Raw genomic sequence first — 26285 nt, 5'->3', positions numbered from 1 at the left:
ATGGACTTTTAAATTATTTGATTCCAACATTTAAACAAGAGAGATCTAAGCATTCATTCTAAATAGTATGCACATAAAACAAATGAAATCAAGTAACATATTAGAGGGGTAATCAGATGGAAGTCATGCCATATGTATCAAATGCATCACATCACAAGTTTAAGTCCTACTCTGCTTCCTAGTTTTAGTCTTTACTGGGCTAGGTTAGCTAGTCTGATCCCAGGAACATCTTTGCATCATGAGATACCATATTACAGGTACATAATACAGCTCAGTATACACACAGAAAGAAAAAAAGAAACTATTATGAGACCCAAAGGCACACACATTCAATTGGTTTGCATTTAATAAAGGTTATGATGAGATTCTTTAGGAAAAATGAAGACAAGCCTCTGTTGATTTGGAGATATTAAGCTGGAAACAGAAGTATTGACTAATTTCTTAAGGTCCTTTCTACCATTTTGATTTCAGAAAAAAGAAGTCAATTACTTTATAAATTCATTATTTTTTTCCAAATAGAAGTAAATAGGAGGAATAGCTGTCCTCAAAACTATGTAAAACTAATAAAAGACTATTTTCCACTTCTATGCATTTTATCCCCAGTGCTGGTAAGAGTACAGCAAATCTTTCGAAAACCCGATAAAACTTACGAGATGCAAATTAGGTCCTTGTCTTCCATAATTAGTCTTTCTAAAGGTAGAAAGTTAGAGTATGTTTCCAATTAAAAGCACTGATTAAGCTTATTTAAATATTACCTATATAATTTTAGGGGAAAGGGGCTATCTGTAGCTATGATGTAAATTTGGTTTGACAGAATATATATGCTTTTACATTGGACATAAGGACTAATAATCTTACAAAGAGATATAACTAGTAGAAAAATAAATCTAAGTAAAGTTTTATTAATCTGTTGGAATTATGAAATATATGCTATTGACCCACAAAACAAAACATGCTTTCAAAAACTTCTGAAACAATTTTTGAAATTTATTTCTAAAAGTCACAGAGACAAAACTTTAAAAGCGACACATTTATACTAAGGATACATGCGTGAGCAAAAAAAATAAGAAGGGAATACAAAAATGAACATAGTAAAATTTTAATGAATACAGTATTCTGGATACAAGTAGAATACCACTACATAAGAACTGTATTTACCTCAAAAGTCTATGGTAGTATGGATTGAGATAAACCAGGTTTAGGATAGTCACTTCACTATTCACATTTTAATCAGTGCTGACTAGAAGCCAAAGCAACTTATTTTAGGCTAAGATTTTCAATTAAATTATAGAATGAATCTTCTATTTAATAAACATGTTTTAAGGTGATCTGTACTCATTTAAAGGCAGCTGGGGCAAGTCAAACCACAGAGAGCCCTTACAAAGACTAAGCACCAAATGACAAATTGTTTGTGGCTTTTGTTTGGGGCCACCTTACATTTTATTTTGTTTAAATGTGTTTTCCATTAACATTTACATACAAATTCTTTCAGGCAAAAGATTTTAACATGGAACTTTCTGCTTAGAGATCTTGCCAACTGTTACTTACAATAGTTTTTAAGCAATGAAGACTTCAGAACAATCCCAAGCTGATACTTAATTGGTTACAACTGTAAGATGCAGAACTTTTTAAGTATAGGTATTTTGGTCCCTGAAATTCAGTAGGGCCAAATGCATTAACTGGAAGTAACATTTGTTTAAAAAAAAAAAAAAGAAAGAAAAAAAGTCTTACTCAAAGATGATAATGAATAAAATAACTATTTAGGCTCCAATACACAATCTTTCTAAATTTCCACCCTGTAAGAAATGATTATAATGTCTTTCAGGCTTGCTATATGCCCCAGAGAATCAAAAGAAACCAACAAGGAATTTAACATTTCAACAAGCTAGGAACTATTTACTGTAAGCATATAGTGAAATTCTGGAAGACATACTATCATACTTTGAGAAAACACTATTAACAGGTAAGCATGTGTTGAAGGCAGTTTATAAATGAAACATTACAAATCTTATGTTTATGCATACAACTTATAAAATAGAAAAAATGTGCTATTTTTCCCAATAGTATAGCATCACACTAACACTATATAGTTGAGAGCTCTGTACACATGTCCACACCTCCACAGCAGCATATGCCTCTTAGACATTCTCCATTTGTTACCCAACGTATGCTAACCATGGTTTCACAGATTTGTACCAGTTTGAGACGGCTAAGACAATCATTCTGCCTTAACTATGAAGTAAAGTTAACCAGTTTCAGGGAACGAAAAGTTTCATAATCAGTAAAGAAACACATTAAACCTCTACAACAGGATGGAGAACGCTTCTAAGGACATGATATAATCCTAACAGGAGGACGGATTATGCCCCTAGATATACTGGATATACGAAAAGTTAGGAGCCTGGAGAAATACATTAAGCTATAAGGGACCTAAATGATCATCAAATTAGTAATAACTGCTAGAAACTCAAATGTGAATTATTGGTATTTTTCGAGTACAACGTCATCCAGTTTACTGTTTAGGACTACTTAAAGCCGTTCTGCCACTATGTGTTTGCTGTTAGTGCAAATTAATGTCAAAACAATAGGGAGCAGTCTGAATCACATGAAAGTCTTGAAAAAATTAGAATGATTGTATATCTAACCTTATCTTTGTATTCTGAAAATACTGCTATAAAAATCAATTATTTTCCGAGTTTCTTAGATCTTGTACCATCTTAGATAATTCAAGTTAAACATGGTTGCCTGCAAATCCTTTACTAGAGGAAGTAAAAGCAAAGTACATTTTGGTTTTGCCACTGGTTTCCTCTTGCATGTGCTTAACAAATGAGAGCACTATTCTGGGCATTAATTGTGCTACTTTAACATAACTGAACATGAGAAAAACTGGTAGCTCAAATTTTGACAAGTGATTTTTTTTTTTTTGGTGGTAGACTTATTTAAAAATGAAAACAACAACAAAAAGCCCACATAAAATCTAAAATAAGATGGGCACTTTGACACCTCATACTAGGAACTTAAGTCCACCAAAACTTAGACATGGAAAGCCGATTCTGAAAAACCTAATATCTAATCTTTTTCTTATTCCCTTTAGCTGTTTTTTAATGAAGACTTGTGGTAAAATGACCTCAAAGATAACTCCCTCTAAGTCACATAGGGCATCTTTTGTCAGTGCTTTGTAATAGAAATATACTTTATAAAGATTTTTAACTTGAATGTTTTCAAAGACTTTAAGACTTTTAAAGCTCTACTCCAAGTTTTCAGCTCTTTAATTTTTTTTAAAATATAATTTGGATATCCAACAAAGAGGACATACCTGGGCTAAGCCACTTTAATAACCTTACAGGATAGTGGAATTCAGATAGATAGAGATCATTTCCTGAACATGGTTGACCTTTAACAGAATTGATTATTTCCTCACCCAAACAGTTATGCAGGATACTGCCAGATCTCCATTACAAAAACCTTGCCAGTATTTTTAGACAATGGTTTACCATCTGTTTAAAAACCTTATACCACCAGAGGCAAAGCACATAAAACTGAAAGTAAGTAAACTTGTTTCTAGTCTATCTAAATAAACTCTTATAAAATCCTGTGGAAAAATTAATGCATAAAAAGTAATTTCCTTATCATCTGATCTGTCAGCCAAAAAGTAATTACTAATTCTCTGTAAAAACAGGAAACTCAATCATAAAATGTCTACCTGTATAAATTAAAATGCCAATCTTGAAGTCTTTTAACACCATGACATAAAAAAAAAGTTTGCAAATTCAAGATGATGCTTGAAATGAAAGCTATGGTTCGAACATTTGTGTTTATAGTACGAGACTAAAATCGTGTCACTGCAAAATTCCCGGTGGCTTTTGGCACCGACATTAAAAGATTTTAGTCTTTTGGTCACTTGAAGCTGCTACTAAATACAACAATAAGCCTTTAAAAAAAAGGAAAAAAGACAGTGAGGAACTGAAAGATAGTTAACTACCTCATATACAAGTAAAGCATAGTCTGAAATAAACAATCATTTTCTGCTAGGAATCTGAAGATGTAAGAATAGTTTCCCACCATTTTGAGGATGGGAAACTTCCTTTTTGAGGATCCTCTAATCAGAAATAATTCCTTTAATTTACTGTGAGTGGTATTGCCTGGCAGCAGCTTCAATTTCCTAGGCTAGTCTTCAATCCAAGTAATTAGGTAATCTCACAAGGAATAATCATACATGGCAATGGGGTAAAAAAGCAGGGCAGTTCTTCCATGCACAAACATTTCAGGAGAAAAACCATCAATTTTAAAGATAACCATCAGGTTTCAGGTATCCTAGCACACTCTAAACCCTAAGTTTTGCTTTACACCATTGGTGACTAAAATTAACAATATGTTTTGCAGTGAGGTTTTTTTTTATGTTTTCTTTTTTTTTGCCTGCAACTATATATACATTGCAAAACTATTCTGCATCACATGATTTAAAATGAAATAAATATAAAAATGAACCACACAATCAACACATAACTTTAATACTCCACATTATTTATCTTGATCACAACGGTGGTAACCTCCTTGTCAACAATCTTGTGAGTTAAGGAGTTGATTCTCATTCTCATATCCATCAGGCAGATATGCTCTCCTCAGTTGGTCTGACTTGGGTATGGAGCCTCCATTCTTCACATGGCGAGACAGGAAAGCACGGACTGCTGGGTGATCAGCCTTCTCAAGTGGGATGTTGGCTTCCAGGCACATTTTCACAAAGTCCTGGATAACACTGACTTTCTCTGTTTGCGCAGTACTGTTGCACTGAAGCGATGCAGTTAGAGGCCTCTGCTTCTTTCTCACATTCTGCTCTTCAAATTCTGCCTTCCTCTTGGTATGAGTCTTTGACTTGAGGTGGTCACTAATGGCAGACTTGCGAACGTGATTCAGAACCACATTGCAAGAAGTGCAGAAGAGTTTTCCTCCATCTTCGTGCAGCTCACCTCCAAACTCAGTGACTCGATCCAGGGGAGTCACATACAAAGCAGTCTTAGAACGGTTTCGAGCAGGTGGTGCTGTCACTACAAATCTTTCCATTCTGACTTTGAATAGGGTTCTTTCAAGACAAGAGAAACAGAGTGTTATAACAACACTTCATGAGGGAAGGAATAATAAAAAGGTTAAGTATAAACATTTTAAGATTAAAGCCTTCAGAAAACTTAATTCCAATTAATAGACTGTATGTCTAGTAAGTCTTAACTTACCTGTGATATGTTAAGGGAAGGCAAAACCAGAGCAAGTTACTAGTAACAACTAGGTCCATTCCTTGATTTTGATGAAATTCAAATAAATTCAAAGTATGAAAAAACTATCCCAGATGTCACTATCCTTTAGAAAAACCTAACTACAGGTCAACATTTATGGTATTAATCTCATCCAATTTAGATATGTGTTCAAGTTTAAAAGAACTTCTTTCCCTTCACAGCTCTGGGGCAACATATTTTAGGAAAACAACTGCAAGGAACTGTGTACAAAGTTTGTTCAAACAGGTGGGCCACTAAACTGGCATAATTCTATATGAAGTTGAATATAATTTCCAAAATTGTTCTGAGAAGAAAGAAAGTAAAAACCAAGAAAGAACACAGGCCAAATGCAATTAAAAGTAGCAACAATGATGTTAAATTTTAAAGTCAAAATACAGAGCTCAAAGTAAGTCATTTTTTTTAATGCATATATACCTCTACTAAGATACCTTTCCAAAAGGTGATAGACAAGCTATGCAAAGTGCCTTATCTAACACTTTTTTTCATTAAAGAATAATATTTACATTTGCTAATATTTATTTCACTTATTTAACTATTAAGTTAGACCAAAACTAAGAACACAGTATCTTGTACATGACAGATGCTCAATCACAATTTGTTGATATGGAATAAGTGATTATCTTCACTATTTTTCCAAATATTTAACTCAGAAGCAGCTTAATAATTTCTCAGTTGAACCCCAAAACAAATTTTTGTGATCATTGCCAAAATTGTAAGGTTATGGGCACTGAAAACTTGAGATAAGAGAAGTTGTAAGTGATAACCATTTGTTCCCTGAGGCCATGCCATTGGATTAAGCTCTTACATTAACCTAGATATAAGAAATTGAAATGAATTTGATAGAATTCAAGATGGAATTCTGTTCTGTATAAATACATTAGAGAAAAATTCCCAGGTATGCTCTGAAGAACTGTACTTTATAAGTGTAATCAGAAACAATGGAGTATTCTGTTAATCTATGCTACAGAATTCATAGCTGGTTACCATGAAATCTCTCTCAAAAGAATTTATGTATTAGACACCTGTGGACATAACCTCAGAGAAGAAGTCAACATTCCAAAGAAATTTTGGGAAGTATGATCAAGTTTAAGTTTTAATAGGTTTAATTCTTTTTTTTCCCCATTAAAAATGTGTTTAACGCAAGGCTCTCGTGTCAAATACTATTTAGGTTATAGGTTTTCAATGGCAGGTAAGACAATTCCTGCTTACTAAACAGTGAATTACCATTACACATATTTGTACTTTAAGTTAATGGTATGTTTTATAATCATATAGCAAGTCAGTCCCAATTATAATTAATGGTTCTAAGCTATTTATGAAATACATTACATATTTGTGCCCAGTAATGCTTAAATCATTCTATGTGAAAAGTCTTCTGTCTTTGGATTTCATACTCTAAAACAATTAACATGTTCCTTATTCTTTGAAGCATAAAACGCGCAATCACTTGTGCTAATATGGAAGGCCTATACATTCCAAAATCTTTTAAGTTTTAAAGTATATTTGTGTTACTGCAGAGGTAAATATCCACCCAGTAGAGGATGCTCCAGTTTACAGAACCGAAGAACGAAAGTGTTTTCCATAGAAGTAAAGATATTTTAAACGAGGAAGTTACAAAGTTAAGAGCTGGAACTGGCCAACAAAAGAAGCAAATCATTTACTAGATAAAAAAAAAACTCAACAGAAGTTTTCAAGTTTAAATGTTTACCAGTTTAGTTTCCAGTTTTTTTCGTCTTGATACCTAGAAGCGAAGGGTCTCCAGAGCAAAACCAAAGACGCATGAAATCCTGGCACTTTCAGTTTGTTCAAACCCGGAGATGCCTTCAAATCAGTTTTTCAACAAGTGGTGGTGTGGAAATAGTTTCTGGGCTTGCACCCTATTTTCCCTGAGGTGCTGGGAAGTCATGCCTTTACTGTAAAACACGAAAAACAAATGGAAAGAAAAAATGGGGGAGGGGGAAGGAAAAAGGGTGGATGAAAAAACGAACAAGAACGTCCACCACAACCACCACGCAGGTGTGCTTAAAATCACCCTAAGTCCACACCACAAATTCGGATCCCAACGTTTACTCCAACTCTCCTCATCTCAGTCCCTCCACAGTGGTGCGCCCGGATCTGCACCTCCCCGGGCGCCCAAGCCCCAGGGTTCGGGAGGAGGGAAAGGCGGGGCTCGCGACGCGCCCGGCGTCTAGACTCCCTCCTCCCGCGCGGAGCCCAGCACGCCGGCGCCCCACCGCCCCTGCCCGCTAGCTGGGCAGGGCCGAGTCCCAGCTGCCGGCCGTGGGCCCGGGAACTCGACAGCCGAGTTGGCGGCAGTCTCAAGGGAGGAGGCAGCAGGCGCCTGGCGGAGGCGACCGCTGTCAGGCTTCCCGTCCCCTCCCTCGTCCTACCGCCGACAACAGCGCCCCGGCCCCGCCCCCGGCTCCCGCTTCGGGCCGGAAGGCCCCGGGCCCAAAGCCCGCACCAACGGTCGGGCCCACCCTCGGCCTCCCTAGCTCCTTGGTACCGTAGGATCGGGGCCGCCTTGAGGGGAAATGGACGATACGCGGACGGAAAGAAAAGGAAGAGGAAGAAAAGGAGGTGCAATGGGGTGAAGGAGGAGGACCAGTCGCCACCGCCGCCACCGCCGTCGCCGTTGCCCGATCGAGCCCCGCAGCGGCCGCCGTGTCCCCCGCCGAGCCCAGTCCTCCTGCGCCGCCTATGGGAGAGCTCGTAGGCGGTACCCAGTAACCGCCGAGCAACATTGACCAACGGACCGCGGACCTATCAAACAGACGGCCGATTTGGCCAATAGTAGTGGAAGGGCGGATATGTGCATGATTGGCAGCTAGAATTCTCCAATGAAAACTGGGGGCGTGGGTGGGCGGAGCCGGAAGTAGAGCCAGCCGAGAGGCCCCTGTCCGGCTGGGGAGGAGGGAAGGGGGAGGGAACTAGAGGAGGAGGAGGAGGTTAGCCGAGGCAGCTACAGCGGCGGGGGTGCAGGGGCTGGTACGCGCTGGGCGGCGAGAGCCTCATGGCGGAGGAAGAGAGCGATCAAGAGGCCGAACGCCTTGGAGAAGAGCTCGTGGCCATTGTGGAGTCCCCGCCAGGCCCTCCCGGGCTTAGAGCTGCGGGCGAAGGCAGAGGCGGCGCTGGCGGCGGCAGCTGCCGTGGCGGCGGCGTCGGGATCAGCAGTCGGGATTACTGCCGACGCTTCTGTCAGGTGAGGCGCCCGTCGGCCGCCGGGACTTGTCAGCCAGGTCCTGGGCCTCCCTGCTTTTCCTGGTCTTCCAGTCCCCGAATTTGGGCTGTGTCCAGCGCTCGCGCCACCAGCCCAACAAGGAGCGTGAGGGTGAAGCTCCCCCCTCCACCTATCCGGCTTGGGGTGGGGGGTGGGGAGCGGGACGGGGATGACCTGCGCAGGTTTAGGGTTGCTGAGAAAGTGAGAGTTTGTCGGGGGTGGAGGGGCTGGAGAGGAGGGCCAGCTGGCAGGAAAGCTCTGTACTGACAAGCCTCCCCTGCCCCAAACAGACCCCTTTCTGCCCGAGGGTCCCGCCTTTCTTGTGTTTCCTACCCGGTTTCTTGTCACCTCATTTGGAATCTCTGGCAACATTTCCTGCCTTCCCTTCTCCGCCCCTTGCCCCCGTATTCTCCCCTTTTCCGGAGATGGGAGGCTTGCCATCTCTTTACCGCCCCCTCTTCTGTCATCGCCACCCCTCCCCCTCTGCTAGGGTCTCCTGTCATCTCTTCGCGAGACCCCGCGGGGCCGGTTCTCCAGTTGGTTTAGGCGCTGACCCACAGTGACTTAGTTACTTTTTTGGGAGGTGGGGTTAAGGCAGTGGGATTGTCATCTTTCCTTTTCTTACCCTTTTCCCCGATACACGCAAGCTCTTTTCTAATTAACTGCTAATAGAGAAAGTAGCTTTCCTGAAACTATTGCTCCAGTTACATCACCACCAACCCCCTACCTTTAAATTATAGTGTATTTTATTTAGCTTGTTAAAAAAAAAGAAAAGTGTCTGAAAAGTGACAGTAAATTATTTACTTCGTTGACTGCCACTAAAATTTGATGTAGTTCAGAATGTTTGATCATAATCAAATATTAAAGCACCAAAGTACTTGTGTAGGGGTAAAATTTGTGTTATCTACATTCACATCTACATATATTTATAGTTTAAACATTTTGTTCTCTTTCACAACACTCTTACTTTGAAAACTCTTTTGGAAAAAAAATTTAACTGCTCCTTTTCCACCCCATTCCTTTATTTGTTTATTATCTTGGCTATATAGCGTTCAAGTCATGGCTCTACTACTTCTAGCTGTGTTACCTTGAACAAATTACTTCACCTCTTTGTGCCTTAGTTTCTTTCCTCTTCTGTCAAATAGGGATAGTAATTAAAGGAATGAATATGTAAAGGGTTTGGATCCTTAAGGGTTTGGATCCTTTACATATTAATTAAAGTAAGCCATTAATTTCATTCCGGTTAACAAATAGGAAATAAAGTTAAGCAGAAGTGGGCATAATGTTTGCTGAAATTTGATTTTATGTATTTCCAAGTATTGAAAGAAAAAGGCTGGGGTTGGCATATTCAGGTAAGTTTTTAATACTTTAAACAGTTTTTTGATTTCATCCCCCCTTCCCCCAATAAATAAGTTGGTTTGACAGTGGAAATTGTCTTGGTGTAAAGGGTATGTCAATTTTCTTTGACATTGCTCTCTATTTAGTGACTTTATTAAAAATTTTTTTGTTGGTATTGGCATTCAGGATTTAGAGGTTCAGTGTCTTTACAGAGCTTGTCTTCTATGTTTTATATCTAGAAACCATGTTATCAGTAGACTTTGTATCTACAGGAGTTTTAAACTGCTGAAAAATTAGGTTACAGTTGCTCTTTTTAATATAGTCATAGGCAGAAAGTCTTTTTATCTTTTTCTGTATTTTGCTTGTATATCATTAATGAGCAATTTGGCTTTGGTTACATTTAGCTTTGTAAATTTACCTGAACAGATAACCCTTACTTTCTGTAGAATGGGAAATTTAATTTGAGGGCCAGAACATTTTTGGAGAACTCTTAATTACTCTTATTCTGTTTCTTGAAATCAACTTTAAGAACAAATGAATAAATTTAGTTTGTGAAATGCAGTGTCCGAATAGTGACAGTAAATTATTTTAAGAACAAATGAAGTTGACTGTTTTATAAAACTCCACTACCTCGTAAAATATCCAAGGAAGCAAAACTAAACAGGAAGAACTTAATGAACTTTTATTTTATATTGCTAAATTATGAGTGTTACATTGATATACTTTCATGTTACCAACTTTTACCTGAACCCTTATAACATATTTTATAATACTCTAGATTACCAAACGATCTCTTCTTAGAGTTCTTGTCTGGTTCCACCTTGTAGGTGAGCTTTGTGAAGTCCTTTTTTGTATTAAAACTTAGATGGAATAAAAGATTACCTGTATTAAGTTGAATTTTACCGACTGATTAACAAAATTCTAGTATAGTAATTCTGTTTTATTTGCCAGTGAGGGAAGCAGTAGATTATATTATCTAATTCCTAAAGATTGTTTCTTTTTAAACGTTTGGTTTCCTAATGTTCGCTGAGGGTAACTTGCCTTCATTAGTAAATGACTTAATTGTGAGTAATTCATAAAATGGATAATATGCACTTGGGTTGGTGACAGTTAACTAAATATATGAATTATACACAGAGCCTTGTGAAGTTGAGAAGAAAGCCTCCAATTTATCTTCCTCCTTTTAGAGAGAAATATGAATCAAAATTTCTTGGCAGTTAGCTGTGTGGGTGAAGGGAGAGGAAGGAACACTTCGTTTCAAAAATGGTTCTGTGTCTTTTACCACAGGGAAAAGTAAAAAGGAATTGCATTTTGCTGCTATCTATTTCACTTATAGATAATATAAGTGAAAAATTATGCATGTACTCAGTGTATTTGATGATATACTTTTCTATTTGAGAAACAATACAAGCATAGTAATTAAAAATCTCAAACTAAGGGCTTAGGCTACAGCATTTTTGAGATGATGGATTTGGGAGATTGAATGTGTTCATTTCCAGTTACATTGAATAATGTTAGACTAACTGCCCCATCATATCCTCCCTTTGCTCTTATTAGTGGACTCTCAACAATTACTTAAATAGAATTGGCACTTAGCTGATATTTAATTTCAGGATGAAAGGAAGAGGAATGTAATTTTTATTGAGGACCTACTAACTCTTAAGGCCTTCAGATAGGTCTTGTTATGCAAGTTACATAGTTGAAATTGAGGCCTGAAGAAGTTAATTTGTCAGGTGAAGAAGCTGGGATTTTGGACCCAGCCTTCAATTTCTCCTGAACAACAGATTGAAATTACACATGAATCCTCAAATAATTATAAAGTGATTTTTTTTTTCTTTGTCAAGTTGTACAAAGGAGAAAAAAAAGGTTACTGAAAGAACTCAGGGAATCATGGAAGAAAAATTTAAAAAGTGCTCTTTCATTATGCCACAGTATAAAAAATATTCCAAGAAACAGTTAATTATTATTTCTCTGACTTGTTAGGGGCTGTGAACATTTCCCCAATTCCTGAAGTTTGTGGTAATTCAACTTAATTTTGTTGCTAGATATATTGAAATATTTTTTATCATAAATTGTAAATTAAGCAAGTAAAGGTACCTTCTTAGTTCAGTGCCAGAGTGAATGTAATGAATGATAAATAATTATTTCTGGAAGCACTTTGATTTGTTGACTAAAATAGATTTTAAAATTATTTTTTATTACAGTGGGGTTAAGTAGCCATCCCACGAGGATGTCAGGAGTATAGAGAGAATGAACATGAAGTGCTCAGTACTATACCTAGCACATAGATAGGCTTAAATAGATAGAAGCTATTAATATTTCTTTCATGTGAAATCCTCTGAAGGTTTAAGAGGGACACTAGAGATAACCTAATCTGTAGGTCACTTTGAGTTTGTATACCACAATCAACTTTAGAGAGAATTTAGAAATGTTACAATTCTAAAATTCTTTTATTTACTAGAAAAGCCAAAGGTTCCCGATGAAACACTAAATGATTTGCAAAAACAACTACATTTTTTTTTCAGATTTTATTTCCTGTAGGGGACATTGGGCAGTGTCGGGAGATGTTTTTGATTGTCTTAATTGGGGCGTTGCTGCTGGCATCTAGTGCGTAGAGGCCAGAGATGTTGTTGAACACCCTGCAATGCACAGGGCAGCCCTAACAACAAAGAATTGTCTGGTCCAAAATATCAATAGTGCCAAAGTTGAGAAACCCTGCTATAATCTTACTTTGGAACCCTTAGTGGATACTTTATGTCTTAAAAAAAGTCTTTAATGATCCTCAAATAATTTTAAGCAGCTACTCAGTACCCGGCACTTTAATAGATAAAGAGATAATCTAACAGAAAAAGGGTTTGCTTCATAGTTTTATAGAATACGTGCTAATGCCTCTTACTTTAGAGAAATTAAAATATAATTATTTTAGGAAAATACAAGTTTTATCTCTTAGTCTTGGTATAAAATTTACATAATATTTATAGTTTCTTGAGCAGTTTCTTAGGGTATAATAATATGTTTTTACTAGTCTTGGAATTAATTGGAATTATTTTTTGATTTGCTATTACTTTTTATATGTGTTTTACATGTACTTGGTTTAATGAGTCATATAAAACTTAAATATGAGGAATTGCATTTTGCTGCTAGTAGAGACCTGACTTAACAGCTCAAACAATAGTACACATTTATTTCTCACATGAAAAGTCTTGAATGGATAGTTTAGAGATGATATGGTAGCTTTATCATCATTTTTCCATTGTTCACTCTTTCTTATCAGTCATCCTTATCTTCCTATCTCAAGTTGGCCTCATGACCCAAAATAATTGCTGAAGTTCCAGCCATCACATCTGAGTTCCATGTAGCAGGAACAGGGTGTCTCTGGGGTAAGCCAAAAACATCTTGCCCTAAGTTCTACTCAGTAACTTCCATTTCCATCTTGTTAGCTATTCTCATCTGAAAAGAATGTTAGGATTTGGGGTTTTTTTTTGGTTTTTTTTTGTTTTTATATTTTTTTCCCTGATAGACACATGTCTATGATTCTATTAATAAGGAAGGAAGAAAACAAGAAGATATTTTAGAGGCAATTGTTGTTTGTGTTTTTATTTTGTTTTTGATTTTCTATTTTGCCACTGGTTATAATTTTATTATATAATATAGTATTTTTTAAATAGCAGTCATTCCTTGTCCCTTTTCTTCCCTGCATCTTCCCCAGAGGCAATTACTTGCAGCTCTTTTAGCAAGTATGATATTTATCTCCATGTTATTTATTATAATTATTATATTATATTCCTTATGTAATATTCCTTATTATAATTATTATAATAAGGAAAAACAAAACAAAATGAACCCTAGATCTTGTTGGCTGTGTTTGGAGAGCTAATGCTTTGTTGTTATTTATGCTTTTTTTATGTTGACTTTCAGAATTGAATAATGCTAATTGTTCATAATGACATTATTTGTAATACCAAATTATTGAAAACCTTTAGGCCAAAGTTAGGGGAATTGTTACATATAATGGAACCCTATGTTCTCCTAACAGTCGTGTATTTAAAGAATATTTATTCATATGGGAAACTGTTAGTGGTATAATAATGACTGAAAAGACACAGATGACAGGTGATTTCACTTTTGTAAATAAAAAAGACTGAAAACAAATATACCAAATCATTAACAGTGGATAATTTATTAGTGATATGTTTATAGCTAAATTTTTTTCTTTGCATTTATGTTTTATATTTTCTTGATTAAACCTACTATCTTTATAATCATAGGAAAAATATAAAAAACACATTTTATTTTTTTCTCTCCCTATTTCACAGATTGCTTATTTTCTGTGAATAAATGCAAGAATATTTTGAGCATGATGAAATTTTAACTCCTTGTTTCTCAAAAATAAGTGAAATGCTTTTTTTTTTTTTTAATGAGTTGGTTAAGTGAATTTATGAAGGTCATTTTAGGTTAACCAATGAGATCCTAAACTTATGTAACTTCTTTATACACAGCCTTGCATTAAAATATATGTTCATTACTGCTTTCTAATAAGCACTCATGACATTGGCTTAAAGAAATTTATCTCAATTTTTATAGATAAGATGGTAGAAGAAAATATTTTTAAATGAAGTTCATTGCTTTAAAATTTTTAGTGATACCATTATTTTGCAGTTCTGCCAAAGAGAAGGCACCAATTGTACTGTTATTGTTGGCACAGAATCTTTTTGATTTTCTTGCCAAAATGTGGTTAACTATACCTTAGCATTTACAAACAAAAGCAAAAAAGAAAACTTTAAATTAAATTTAAGAAAGCTATGGTAAAATGTGTGTCTGGTGAGGTATTTGAAAAAATAAAACATGATCAATAAAATATGGTCAATTAATATGCCATTTAAAATGTATATTAACATATAATGGACGGACTTCCTTCGTGGTGCAGTGGTTAAGAATCCGCCTGCCAATGCAGGGGTTATGGGTTCACCCCCTGGTCTGGGAAGATCCCACATGCTGCGGAGCAACTAAGCCTGTGCGCCACAACTACTGAGCCTGTGCTCTGGAGCCTGTGTTACTGAGCCCGCATGCCACAGCTACTGAGCCTGCGCTCTAGAGCCCGTGTGCTACAACTACTGGGCCCGTGTGCCACAACTACTGAAGGATGCACCCCTAGAGCCCATGCTCCACAACAAGAGAAGCCACCACAAGGAGAAGCCTGCGCACCACACGAAGAGTAGCCCCCACTCACCACAACTAGAGAAAGCCTGCACACAGCAACGAAAACCCAACACAGCCAAAAATAAAAAAATAAAAAAATAAATTTATATTAAAAAATGTAATGGAAAGGCTATTAGGCCATTTAAGATCTAATGTAATTTATTTAACTAAATATTAATTCTAGTTATGCTGTAAATACAGCAGTACCTAGTCTGTTTTGGAGAGCATTTTTAAGGTTTGTAATTTCGAATGAATCTAATACAAGGTAATCTTCAGCTTTCATGTAATATATATCACATTTATTTTTTAGCTCCTTATTTCTCTGACAGGTCAGTTCATCATTTCAGCAGTACACTCTATTCAGTTTGGGTCTGCTCTCTAGGATGAGACCCAGTCAACATCACCTGGTTAGAGCTATGGTGGAACACTTGGTGGCAACTAAACATGAGAGGAGGTCAATCTGTATAAAGTGCTACATAAGATCCTAAAGTTCAGTACATTGACACTCTTATACCAACCTTTTAATACCCTAAGTTCTCCAAAGCAGCCATGAATGTGAAAATAGCTGAAAGGCTTTCCATTTAAACAGTAGAAAAAAGAGTCCTTGATGTTAGGGTTGACGCTTGTTTATAGTGTTGGCCCTCCATATTTGCAGGTTCTGCAGCCCTGAGTTCAACCAACGGGACATGAAAAAATATTGGGGGAAAAAGTTCCAGAAAGTTCCAAAAAAAAAACCTTGAATTTGCTGCACACCGGCAACTATTTATGTAGCATTTACATAGTATTAGGTATTTAAGTAGTCTAGAGATGATTTAAAGCATATGGGAGGATATGTGTAGATTCAAATACCACATCATTTTATATGAGAGACTTGAGTACCTGTAGATTTTGATATCTGTGGGTGGGGGTAGGGGTTGGGGGGTGGTTCTGGAGCCAGTCTCCCAGATCCTGACGAATGACTGTATAAGGCACTGGGCATATAGTGATAAAGAGGCATTATCTCTGTTTTTGTATGTAGGTATAACTTTGATAAGTTCTATGAAGAAAAGGTATAATACTATAAAATGCAGGCTAATAAAAGGTATTCTTGGGCAAGTTGAACTTGGCTGAGATTCTTTGGTTTAGTTTGAACTTGTTGAATTTAAGGTGCGTATCCTCACTGAAGAAGAGATCTTAAAGATGGCTAGATTTACATAATCCAGTGCTCAGAAGTGAGATCTGGTCAATCATAGTTGTGTGGATGGTATTTGAAGCCGTGTGTGTGAATGAGCTCACATAAGGAGATAATATAGAGTGAGTAAAGAAGAGGACTTAGAAGTGAAGCTTCAGAAACTCCATAGTTAAATGGCCTGGTAGAAGAGGTTGAGTCTTCAAATGAAGTCTGAGAAGGATTAAAGAGCTTGGAGAAAACCAGGGAACTATGGTGTCACAGAAGACAAGAAAAGAGAATATTTCAGGATGGAGTGAATAGTAACTGGCATCAAAAGCTAATGAGATCCAACCATTGAATTAACGTGCAGGTCTTTGATGACTTTAAGCAGAGCTGTTTTGATGTAACGATGGGAGCAGGAGTCAGACTAGAGTAGTTATTCAGAGTTGAGTGATACACTGTAATTGATCAGTTAATTAACTTTGAGAAAGGAGGGGATATCCTCATTTTCTGGCTACATTTGTGGTAAAAGAGAGAAGTGAAAGGAGAAGGAGAAATTAGAAAAGTAGTTGTATCAGTAGATATTAATAGATAAGTGTACAACATTGTTCTATGTACCTTGAAAATATGTATACACATATGATACCCCAATAAAACATGTACACAATTTATTAATATATAGTTCTATAACTAGAGTTTACTAAAATTAACCCATATCTGTTTTGGTTACCCTAAAGTTGAAATGTTCTAAATATTCGCTGATCACTGTTGCCAATGACTTGATATGTGTGTGTTATATTTTTAGTATCTGGAAGATTTATTTATTTTATTGGAGTGCTATATATATGTATATAACTTATAATATTTTGCGTGTTTTCCATGTGTCAGGTACTGTGATAAGTCTTTTACCTGTTCTGTCTCATTTAATCCACTATCCCACAGGGTATGTGCCATTATTCTCATTTTACAGATCAGGAAACTTAAGGCCAAGAGAGGTTAAATGGTTTGATTAAGTCAGGTTGGAATCCTGGCCCATCTGTCAAGAGCCCGTGTACTTAACCATTCCAACATACACATATATTGTATCTAGGAATATGCACTTGGTATCTGTTATAGCATCTGCATATGTATTGGTATGTACTACAGCATACTTAAGCAATTATTGACTGAGTAAAAGTAGTGATTTAAAAAGACTCAAGGCAGCAGAAACTAAAGATGTTCATGAATGTAAAAGAGAGAAAAAAATCGAACTTAAGCTATCAGAGGTTCCCTGTAAGAAGTGATTCTCAACCTTTTTTATTTTTTCCCCCAACTTACCTGAGTGGGATATGCTTCGCTCTGAAGCAGTGGTTCACTATAATGGTTATTTTTTAAATGCAAGAGTTATGATGATTACAGACCTGTTACTTTATGTTATTACCTTGTGTTTTGAAGGCTGGAGGGTATGGAATATATTTTAGATGTTTTTCTTAATGATTAAAATTTTAAAGTTTGTTTCTCCATATTATTTAAGATTCAACCTTGAATATCTTGAAATCTTACTAACCCAGAGCACAGTGGATGTACATTTTTAGACTTTATTATCTATCCTTTACCATGTTTTGAAAGCTTTTGCGAAAGATCTTTCAGATTATAGAACTTGTTAGTAAAGTTTAAGATTTATATTCCATGCTCATGAGGGTATGGTGAAATGGATATCTCATTTTCAAATGGTGGGAGCAGAAATCACCACAACCTTTCTGAACCATAATTCATCAAAATATATTAGAAACTTTAAAAATAATTTGTACTTTTTGACTTATAGCATTAATTTCTGAGGAAATGTAAATTTGGATTAAAGTGCTTCATCATAGCATTAATTGTCATTAATGAAAGGAATGAGTTGAAAATGGAAAGCAACCAGAACATCTAAAACAGTTGAACATTTTTCAACCCTCATAAACTAAAATATTATTCAACCTTAAAAAATTATGTCCTCAATGACTATAAATGATCTAGGAAAATAAATTACAATGACAAAAATATTAGGTGGAAAAATTTGTAGCAGGATTATACAGTTTGAATATAGGCTGGTCCATTCTCACCGTATTTTAGAGGGGGAAAGTGCTATAAAGAAAAATCAAATGAGCTATTTCACTAGAAACAGGATTTCTTGATGATAATCCGTAGGGGCCATTCGTGTACTTCAGGAAGTCTGTGAACGCTGAAATTATTTGCAAAAAAAAGTTGTATTTACGTTTCCTTGGTGAGCCGGTCTAAGGTTTTTTGTTTGTTTTTATCACATTCTCTTAAGAATTTCAAAACTTGCTAAACAAACACAGACCACAATCATCCAAACACACCAACAGGTTATGAACCTTTGCTGTAAGCCATTGTGATACAAGCAGCACTGCCTACTTTTGCAAATAAAACTTTATTGGGGTTTGCCCTTTCACTTCTGTATTTTCTATGGCTGCTTTCATGATATAGCAGGGTTAAGTAGTTGAGATGGAGAATGTATGGCCCATAAGCTGCTTTCTGGCCCTTTCAAAAAAAAGTGTGTCAGCTCATGTCCTACTTTCTTATTTATTCTTTTCAACAACCCTGTGAGATAGATACTATTTTTATCTTCATTTTAGATGAGATGCAGAGAGGTTAAACAGCTAACCCCAAGTCACACAGCTAGAAAAGAGAAATTACCAAGATGTTAATAGTGGTGATATATGGGCAGAAAATGATGGATGATATTTTTAAGTATCCAGATTCACTATAGTGAGTGTACATAACATAATCAAGAGGGGAGAAAGTTGTGAAAAAGAATTAGATAGAACTGAGTTATGAGAATCTTAAAAGTCATTCATCCTTTTTTATTATTTTGATTTGCTACATTTCATCCTGTGTTTGTAAAGAGCAGATATGCTATTTCTGCTTCTCTTTATGGGACTTAACTCTTATGCAGTCCTTTCTTGATGTTTTTGAAAAAAATTAATTCTTCTGTTATTCTGTTGATAGTTTCTTAAAAACTCTTTATTAACTGAAGCCATTTTGTCCTTTAACTTTTTTTTATTATTGTTCAAATTTTATTATTTTGAATTACTAGTTAGCCTTTTTTAATTGAAGTATAGTTGGTTTACAGTGTTGTGCCAATCTCTGCTTACAGCAAAGTGACTTAGTTTTACCATTTACACATTTTTTTAATATTCTTTTTAAAATATTGCTTTGCATTATGGTTTATCCCAGGAGATTGGATATGGTTCTCTGTGCTATACAGTAGGACCTTGTTGTTTGTCCATTCTAAATGTAATAGTTGGCATCTACCAACCCCAAATTCCCAGTCCATCCCTCTCCCTTCCCCCTTCCCCTTGGCAGTTACAAGTCTGATCTCTATGTCTGTGAGTCTGTTTTTGTTTTGTAAATAGTTTCATTTGTGCCATATTTTAGATTCCACATATATTGCCCTTTAACTCTTTTTTTTAAATGAATTAATTTTTAAATTTTTGGCTGCATTGGGTCTTCGTTGCTGTGCGTGGGCTTTCTCTAGTTGTGGCGAGTGGGGGCTACTCTTCGTTGTGGTACACGGGCTTCTCATTGCGGTGGCTTCTCTTGTAGCGGAACACGGGCTCTAGGCGTGGGGGCTTCAGTAGTTGTGGCACGTGGGCTCAGTAGTTGTGGCTCACGGGCTCTAGAAAGCAGGCTCAGTAGTTGTGGTGCACTGGCTTAGTTGCTCTGCGGCATGTGGGATCTTCCCGGACCAGGGCTTGAACCCGTGTGCCTGACATTGGCCGGCGGATTCTTAACCACTGCATCACCAGGGAAGTCACCCTTTAACTCTTGAGATTCTTTATCCTCTCTTTTATATTTTGAATTTAACTTCAACAACTATTAATTGCTCATAACTTAATAGGTGGTCATAAAATGCTGCATATGTGCCTATCTGACAATGTATACGTAACTTACTTTTTCTTAATGTCAGTCAATTGAATTATCCTTAATTATCTTAGGCATAGATCTAGATACATAAAAGTGTTGTAGAAGATATTCCTGAAAGAAAACATTGGCTGTGTACTATGTGGAAAGCTTCATCCTAATGATTACAGGGGATTTAGGGAGGAAAAGGTCACAACCCCTTCCCTCAAGGAACTGAATCATCTAATAAGGGAGAAAAAGCATATCTGACTACTGTAACTGCTGTTACGACCTTGGTCCAAGCTACAGTTGTCTTTTTCCTGGACAATTTTATCTCCCAGCTTTTAGTTTTTCTCAGTTTTTTCTCCACACAGCCAAAGTGATCCTTTTAAAGACATGAGTGAGGTCTCTTCTAAACCTTCCATGCTTTTCTATCTCAGGGTCAAAGCCAGAATTCTTAGCATGGACTGCAGGGCTTTGTGATCCAGCCCCTGTCAAGCTCTTTGACTTGTCCCCTATTACTCTTTGTGTCTACTACTTACCTTCAGCTACCCTAGTGGTTTTGCCCCCTCCTTCGACTTGAATAACTATTCTCCTGCCACTTGGCCTTTGTTTTGTCTGTCAGAAACACTTCATTTGGGTCAAATGAATTGTTTCCCATTATCAACTTCACAAAGAGAAATTAAAAACTAGAGTCCCATAGAGGTTAAGATATGAAATTCTTGCCTTCCTGGAATATTGCGTAATCAGAGACAGAGTGTGCCTGTCTGGTTAGGGTTGGGGAGTTTTCAGGAGCTATAGCTTGGTCGTGTTCCTCTGACTGGGAGTGGCTTCTTTCACACCTCAAAAGGAAAATTATTTAGCCTCCAATCTTACTTTTTAAAGAATCCGGTAGGTCAGTGGGCAAACACTTAATATTTTAACCAGCCAACACCCATTAAATTTAGAAACACTAGTAATTCCTTGAATTTAGTACATAATACAGTTGACTCACATCACTTTCGCCAGTAGGATTTAGTGATATCACTAAAGATGGATATTAGAGGAAAGATGGGTGCACAAAAATCAGGGTAACAAGTCAGTTTTGGTTTCAACTTTACCAGGGTGCCAGTCAGTTACGGCAACTGCCAGTGTCTATAACTTGTAAAGTTGTACTGGGAAAATTCATCAAGTAGTTGTGCCACTGTGTGCTTATGGTATTTTTCTGAGGGGTGGAAGCACTTTACCTGAACGTTTCTACTTCCTTGAAAGCTGTGTCTGAATTTCTGTCTTGCAGAGTTTATAAATTTCCATGGATTATAGCCACAGGCACCAAGGTCATACTTGATGTTTCTTCCTTTAGATTTCCTTTATATTAAAAGCTTTTATGGGCTTCCCTGGTGGCACAGTGGTTGAGAGTCTGCCTGCCGATGCAGGGGACACAGGTTCGTGCCCCAGCCTGGGAGGATCCCGCATGCCGTGGAGCAGCTGGGCCCGTGAGCCATGTCCGCTGAGCCTGTGCGTCCGGAGCCTGTGCTCTGCAACGGGTAAAAAAAAAAAAAAAAAAAAAAGCTTTTACTTTCCATATTTTCTGTGTTGTCCTGGTACTCCTATGCTACAGTGAGTATAGATTCTGTTTAGTGGCACCAATTTCTATACTGCCTCTTGTAAAGAGTGTATCACTTACTTGCAGTGTGTAAAGCTCAAAGTATAATCTCTACAAGGCCCCACAAGGCTCCAGCCTTGCAATTTCCATAGCTCTAGTGTTCTGCTCTTGTCTCTGGACTCCTCTGTCCCCAACCTGTGCCAAGACATTTTTAGCCCTGTGCTACCTTGGCTTTTGCCACTTCCCCTGAAATTCTTAGGCCTATTGAGCTAAAATCATAAAAGCACTCCTTTTGTGCCCCATATTTGTATTATTTGGATAATAACCATAAATGGGTACCTGAAATGAAGCTACTTTTAATGTTTCTGATGTCTGCACTCATAGGAACCCAGTAAAGACAGTACCTCTTCAGCTACTTGCTTCTCTAGACCTTTTCTTTATTCTGCTTTTAACTGTTATAGGCCTTGCATAATTTGTTCTACCTCATTGGCAGTGTAAACATTCCTTTTTGTCACGTTCCTTTCAGCAATAATAGGATGTGCCATTTCAGATAAGCATAGTTGGTTTCTGTTTTTGTTTATATTTTAGCCTATTCTTAAGTTGGCCCCTCTTGTCTTCCTTTCCCTTTCTCTTTGCTTTTGGGCTTAGGTTTTATTATTCTTCAATTATGTCTTCTAAGATCTGCCATAATGTCAGAGATGAAAGTCAAGGAATTCTGAGCTTATCAAAAAGCATTTATTATCAAACAGATTTTTCCCACTCTCTTCTCCCAGGTTTAAGGAAGTCTTACCAGCTCAACATAAAACCTAGGTCTGACCTCTTATTTTGTTTTTCTTCAGTTTTGCTTTTCCTTGTCCACTCCCTGAGGCCTAACTTTGAGTTCCTGGGGCACTTTTCTTTGTGACACCATGCCATACCATACATTGCCCTCTGTAATAACTAGTAATTTGAAATGCACCTGAAATTCTTCAGGTATTTAAAGGTAATCTCTCAGCTTTTTTTAACCTTTCAAATCTGTACGTATTTTATGTTACTGTATAGCAGTCGCAGTCTTCATGGTGTGTTTTTTTTTCACTTTTATTATGTACTTTCTATTTCTTTAAAATACCATCTTACCATACTTGAATTTCCAGTTCAGTTCACCGAGATTTCCATCCTACAGTTACCTGCTATCCCTCTGTTAGATACCTTTGGATTTAGTCACCCTTCCTTTCTGATGAGTAGCAACTAAAATACTTTTTGCCCCCATTCCATCTTTAGGAACACATAGTTCTGGTATATATATTTCCTTTGTCTTTTTTCATATCTGACTAGTCTAGCTTCTGAGATTGAACTTACTTTTAAGGAAGTCCCTCTCTTCTTCCATCTTAACATGACCTCCTTTTATTTATTTACTTTAACTCTTCCACTGTTACTTTAATTGAAAGTTTATCATCTTTTTAAAACAAATTTAATTCTTCTTGAGACTAAGCAAACCTGGTACCTAAAGTTAGTTTTTGAGGCATAGGCCTTTTAAAAGTTTCCCTTTTGGCTTTGACTTTGTAATAATTCCATTGAGCTTTTCTTCTTCCTCATCCTAGGAAAGTGATTTATGCCCTAAACAATAAAGAACCTTGACCCTTCTTTATCTCTGCACTTAATAAAATCCACTGGACATCTTCACTGAACTCAGATAAAATCTTCACATCTATAGCTTTGATTAAATTTGTGTACATATCAATCTCAGAAGTTACTAGAGATTATATTATGACAGTGACTCTAGAAGCCTTTGGACAAGTGACATGAATATAAGAGCTGTTCTCTAAGAACAAAATAAAGAGGGACAGAATTAAGTCAGCTGATCTAAGACTAATATTAACAATTTAAAGTCTAGACATTAACACACTAGTGTGCTAAGACCCATATGGAACTTAACCAGCTTTTCAGTTTAATCCTCTGGCTTGTAGTCTTTGTTGAGAAACCAGACAGAAGGAACAAAAAGGATTTCCACCTACTAATATCTAAAAAACCTATATGGCTAATGGACATTTAAAAAATTCAATAATATAATTATTGCCTCAGCCACACCTGTAATACCATCTGTGGCCAGGCTATGCTAATTTTTTTTTTTAATTGAAGTATAGCTGATTTACAATATTGTGTTAATTTCAGATGTGCAGCATAATGATTCATTATTTTTGCAGATTATATTCCATTATAGGTCATTACAAGATAATGGGTATAATTCCTTGTGCTTTATGGTATATTCTGTTGCTTATCTCTTTTATATATAGCAGCTTGTATCTGTTAATCACACACCCCTAATTTGTCCCTCCCCCCTTCCCATTCCCCTTTGGTAACTACGAGTTTGTTTTCTATATTTGTGAGTCTGTTTCTGTTTTGCATATACATTCATTTGAATTATTTTTTAGATTCCACATATTTCATATAGTATTTGTCTTTCACATATTTCACCAAGCATAATATTCTCTAGGTCCATCCATGTTGCTGCAAATGGCAGTATTTTTAAATTTTTTTGTGGCTGATATTGCATTGTATATATATGCCACATCTTAATTCAGTTATCTCTTGATGGGCACTTGGGTTGCTTCCATGTCTTGGCTATTGTAAATAGTGCTGCTGTGAACATCAGGGCACATGTATCTTCGAATTAATGTTTTTGTGGGCTTTTTTCCATATATATACCCAGAAGTGGAATTGCTAGGTCATATGGTATTTCTATTTTTAGTTTTTTAAGGAACCTCCATACTGTTTTCCACAGTGGCTACACCGATTTACATTCCCACCAATAGTGTAGAAGGCTTCCCCTTTCTCCATATCCTCTCCAACATTTGTTATCTGTAGACTTTTTGATGATAGCCATTCTGACAGGTGTGAGGTGATACCTAATTGTGGTTTTGATTTGCATTTCTCTTATAATTAGCGATATTGAGCATCTTTTCATGTGCCTGTTAGCCATCTGTATGTCTTCTTTGGGAAAATGTCTTTTCAGGTGTTCTGCTCATTTTTTGATTGGATTTCTTTTTCTAATTGAGTTGTATGAGCTGTTTGTATATTTTGGATATTAACCCCTTGGTCGCATCATTTGCATATATTTTCTCCCATTCCGTAGTTTTTTTTCCTTTTGTCGATGGTTTCCTTTGCTGTGCAAAAGCTTTTAAGTTTAGGTCCCATTTGTTTATTTTTGCTTTTATTTCTTTTGCCTTAGTGGCCATGCTAAATTGAAGTCAGATTTAGATTTTTGCTTAGCCCATGCTAGTTAAGACATTATCATGTGCACACACATCTGTGGATATCACCAGCTGCAGGCAAATGAAGATATTTGTTCACCCAACATGTTCATTTGATATTCATATACATTTCCTTATATTTGGGGTTCCCTTGTCTGTGTGCCAATTTTAATGTTTATACAGGGAGCATTTAGTATATTATTCTCTCTAGTGAGTTTGAAATCAAAGAAAAAATTGACGGGTACCAAAACTGATCTAAAGCCTTTAAAATGAGCCTACTACTTACCTTTGGACCTACTTAAGAGAAAAGTTGGGTCTTTAAGTTGATACTCAGGCAGCCACAGGGAGGACTCTGGCCAGCCTCATACCATATGGATGCAATATACTCAAGAAGGGAGATGAGAGTCTTCTGGGAGTGATACTTTTCACTGGTTTTCCACCAATGCTCTTTTTCTGTTCCAGGGTGTTATTTCTGATCTCACATTGTATTTAGTTGTTATTTCTCCTTAGTCTGTTCTATTCTGTAACAGTTCTTCTGTTTTTCCTTTCATGACCTTAACATGTTTGAAGAGTACTGATCAATTTTTTTGGTAGAATATCCTACAGTTTGGGTTTGTTTGATGATTTCTCATGATTGGAATGAGTTTATGCATTTTTGGCAAAAGTACCACAAAAATGCTTTTGTATTTCTTGGGGCTTCATATCAAGAGATTTATGATAATAATATGCTTTATTACTTATTAGTGATATTACCTTGATGGCTTTGTTAAGTTTGTGTCCGTGGGGTTTCTCCACTCTAAAGTTGCTGTCTGTTTGTAGTTGATAACCGTCTTGCGGGAGATGCTTTGAAACCGCAAATCCTGCATCTCCTCAAACTTTTCACCCACTAATATTAGCATTGTTTCATGGATCTTGTCTGCAACATTCATTGCTGTGTACAGTATTTGCCTAATGGTGATTCTCTATTTCTCTCTTTTGTTCTATGTTTATTAATTAGTCTTCTTCTGTGAGGAAGAGCTGTCTCTTACACTTACTGATTAATTTGATTATTTGTAGGGACTCATGGATATTTATCTGGTTTTATGGATTAAAGTCCAATACTACCATCATTTATTTTGTTGCTCAAATTGTTCTAGCTTTAACTGCTCGGAGCACCTTCAGGTTGGCTCCCATGTTCTTATATTCCATCACTGTTTCAGCATTTCATTACTTAGTCCTATCTAGTTATTTTCCCTGTTCCATCCCTGCCGGAGGAGGGATTGAGGAGCCCCAAGTTCCTCATATTGGGAGAATAGTGTTTAGAAACCAAGATTTGGGCCCTAAGTGTGTATGTTGCTACTGAGGTGTCATTGCTCTGTGGCCCTCTCAATGGACAGAGCTAGGAAATTAT

The 26285-nt window shown here is 36.8% G+C and overlaps 2 protein-coding genes across 4 annotated transcripts in view; one reads left to right on the top strand and one right to left on the bottom strand.

The window, feature by feature from the left end:
• Positions 1-966: 966 nt before the first annotated feature.
• CGGBP1 (CGG triplet repeat binding protein 1) lies at positions 967-8022 on the bottom strand. The gene is made up of 3 exons (XM_024761402.1): positions 7795-8022; positions 6997-7201; positions 967-5080 (listed from the first exon to the last, which is right to left on the bottom strand). Exon 3 carries the CDS (start codon positions 5059-5061, stop codon positions 4558-4560), a length of 504 nt encoding a protein of 167 aa, XP_024617170.1. The 5' UTR covers positions 5062-5080; positions 6997-7201; positions 7795-8022; the 3' UTR covers positions 967-4557.
• Positions 8023-8238: 216 nt separating this feature from the next.
• The window catches only part of ZNF654 (zinc finger protein 654), a 92392-nt gene continuing 74345 nt past the window's right edge, over positions 8239-26285 (top strand). For all 3 annotated transcript variants that reach the window (XM_024761393.1, XM_024761392.1, XM_024761391.1), the window contains exon 1: positions 8239-8490. In XM_024761393.1, coding sequence (XP_024617161.1) covers positions 8302-8490 — 189 coding nt within the window. In that variant the 5' untranslated portion in view covers positions 8239-8301. The remainder of the gene's footprint in view (positions 8491-26285) is intronic.

This window comes from Neophocaena asiaeorientalis, unplaced genomic scaffold, assembly GCF_003031525.2.
Source record: "Neophocaena asiaeorientalis asiaeorientalis breed wild unplaced genomic scaffold, Neophocaena_asiaeorientalis_V1.1 scaffold635, whole genome shotgun sequence".
NCBI lineage: Eukaryota > Metazoa > Chordata > Mammalia > Artiodactyla > Phocoenidae > Neophocaena > Neophocaena asiaeorientalis.
The sequence above is the reverse complement of the archived record's forward strand: the minus strand, read 5'-3'. Positions and strand labels throughout refer to the sequence as shown.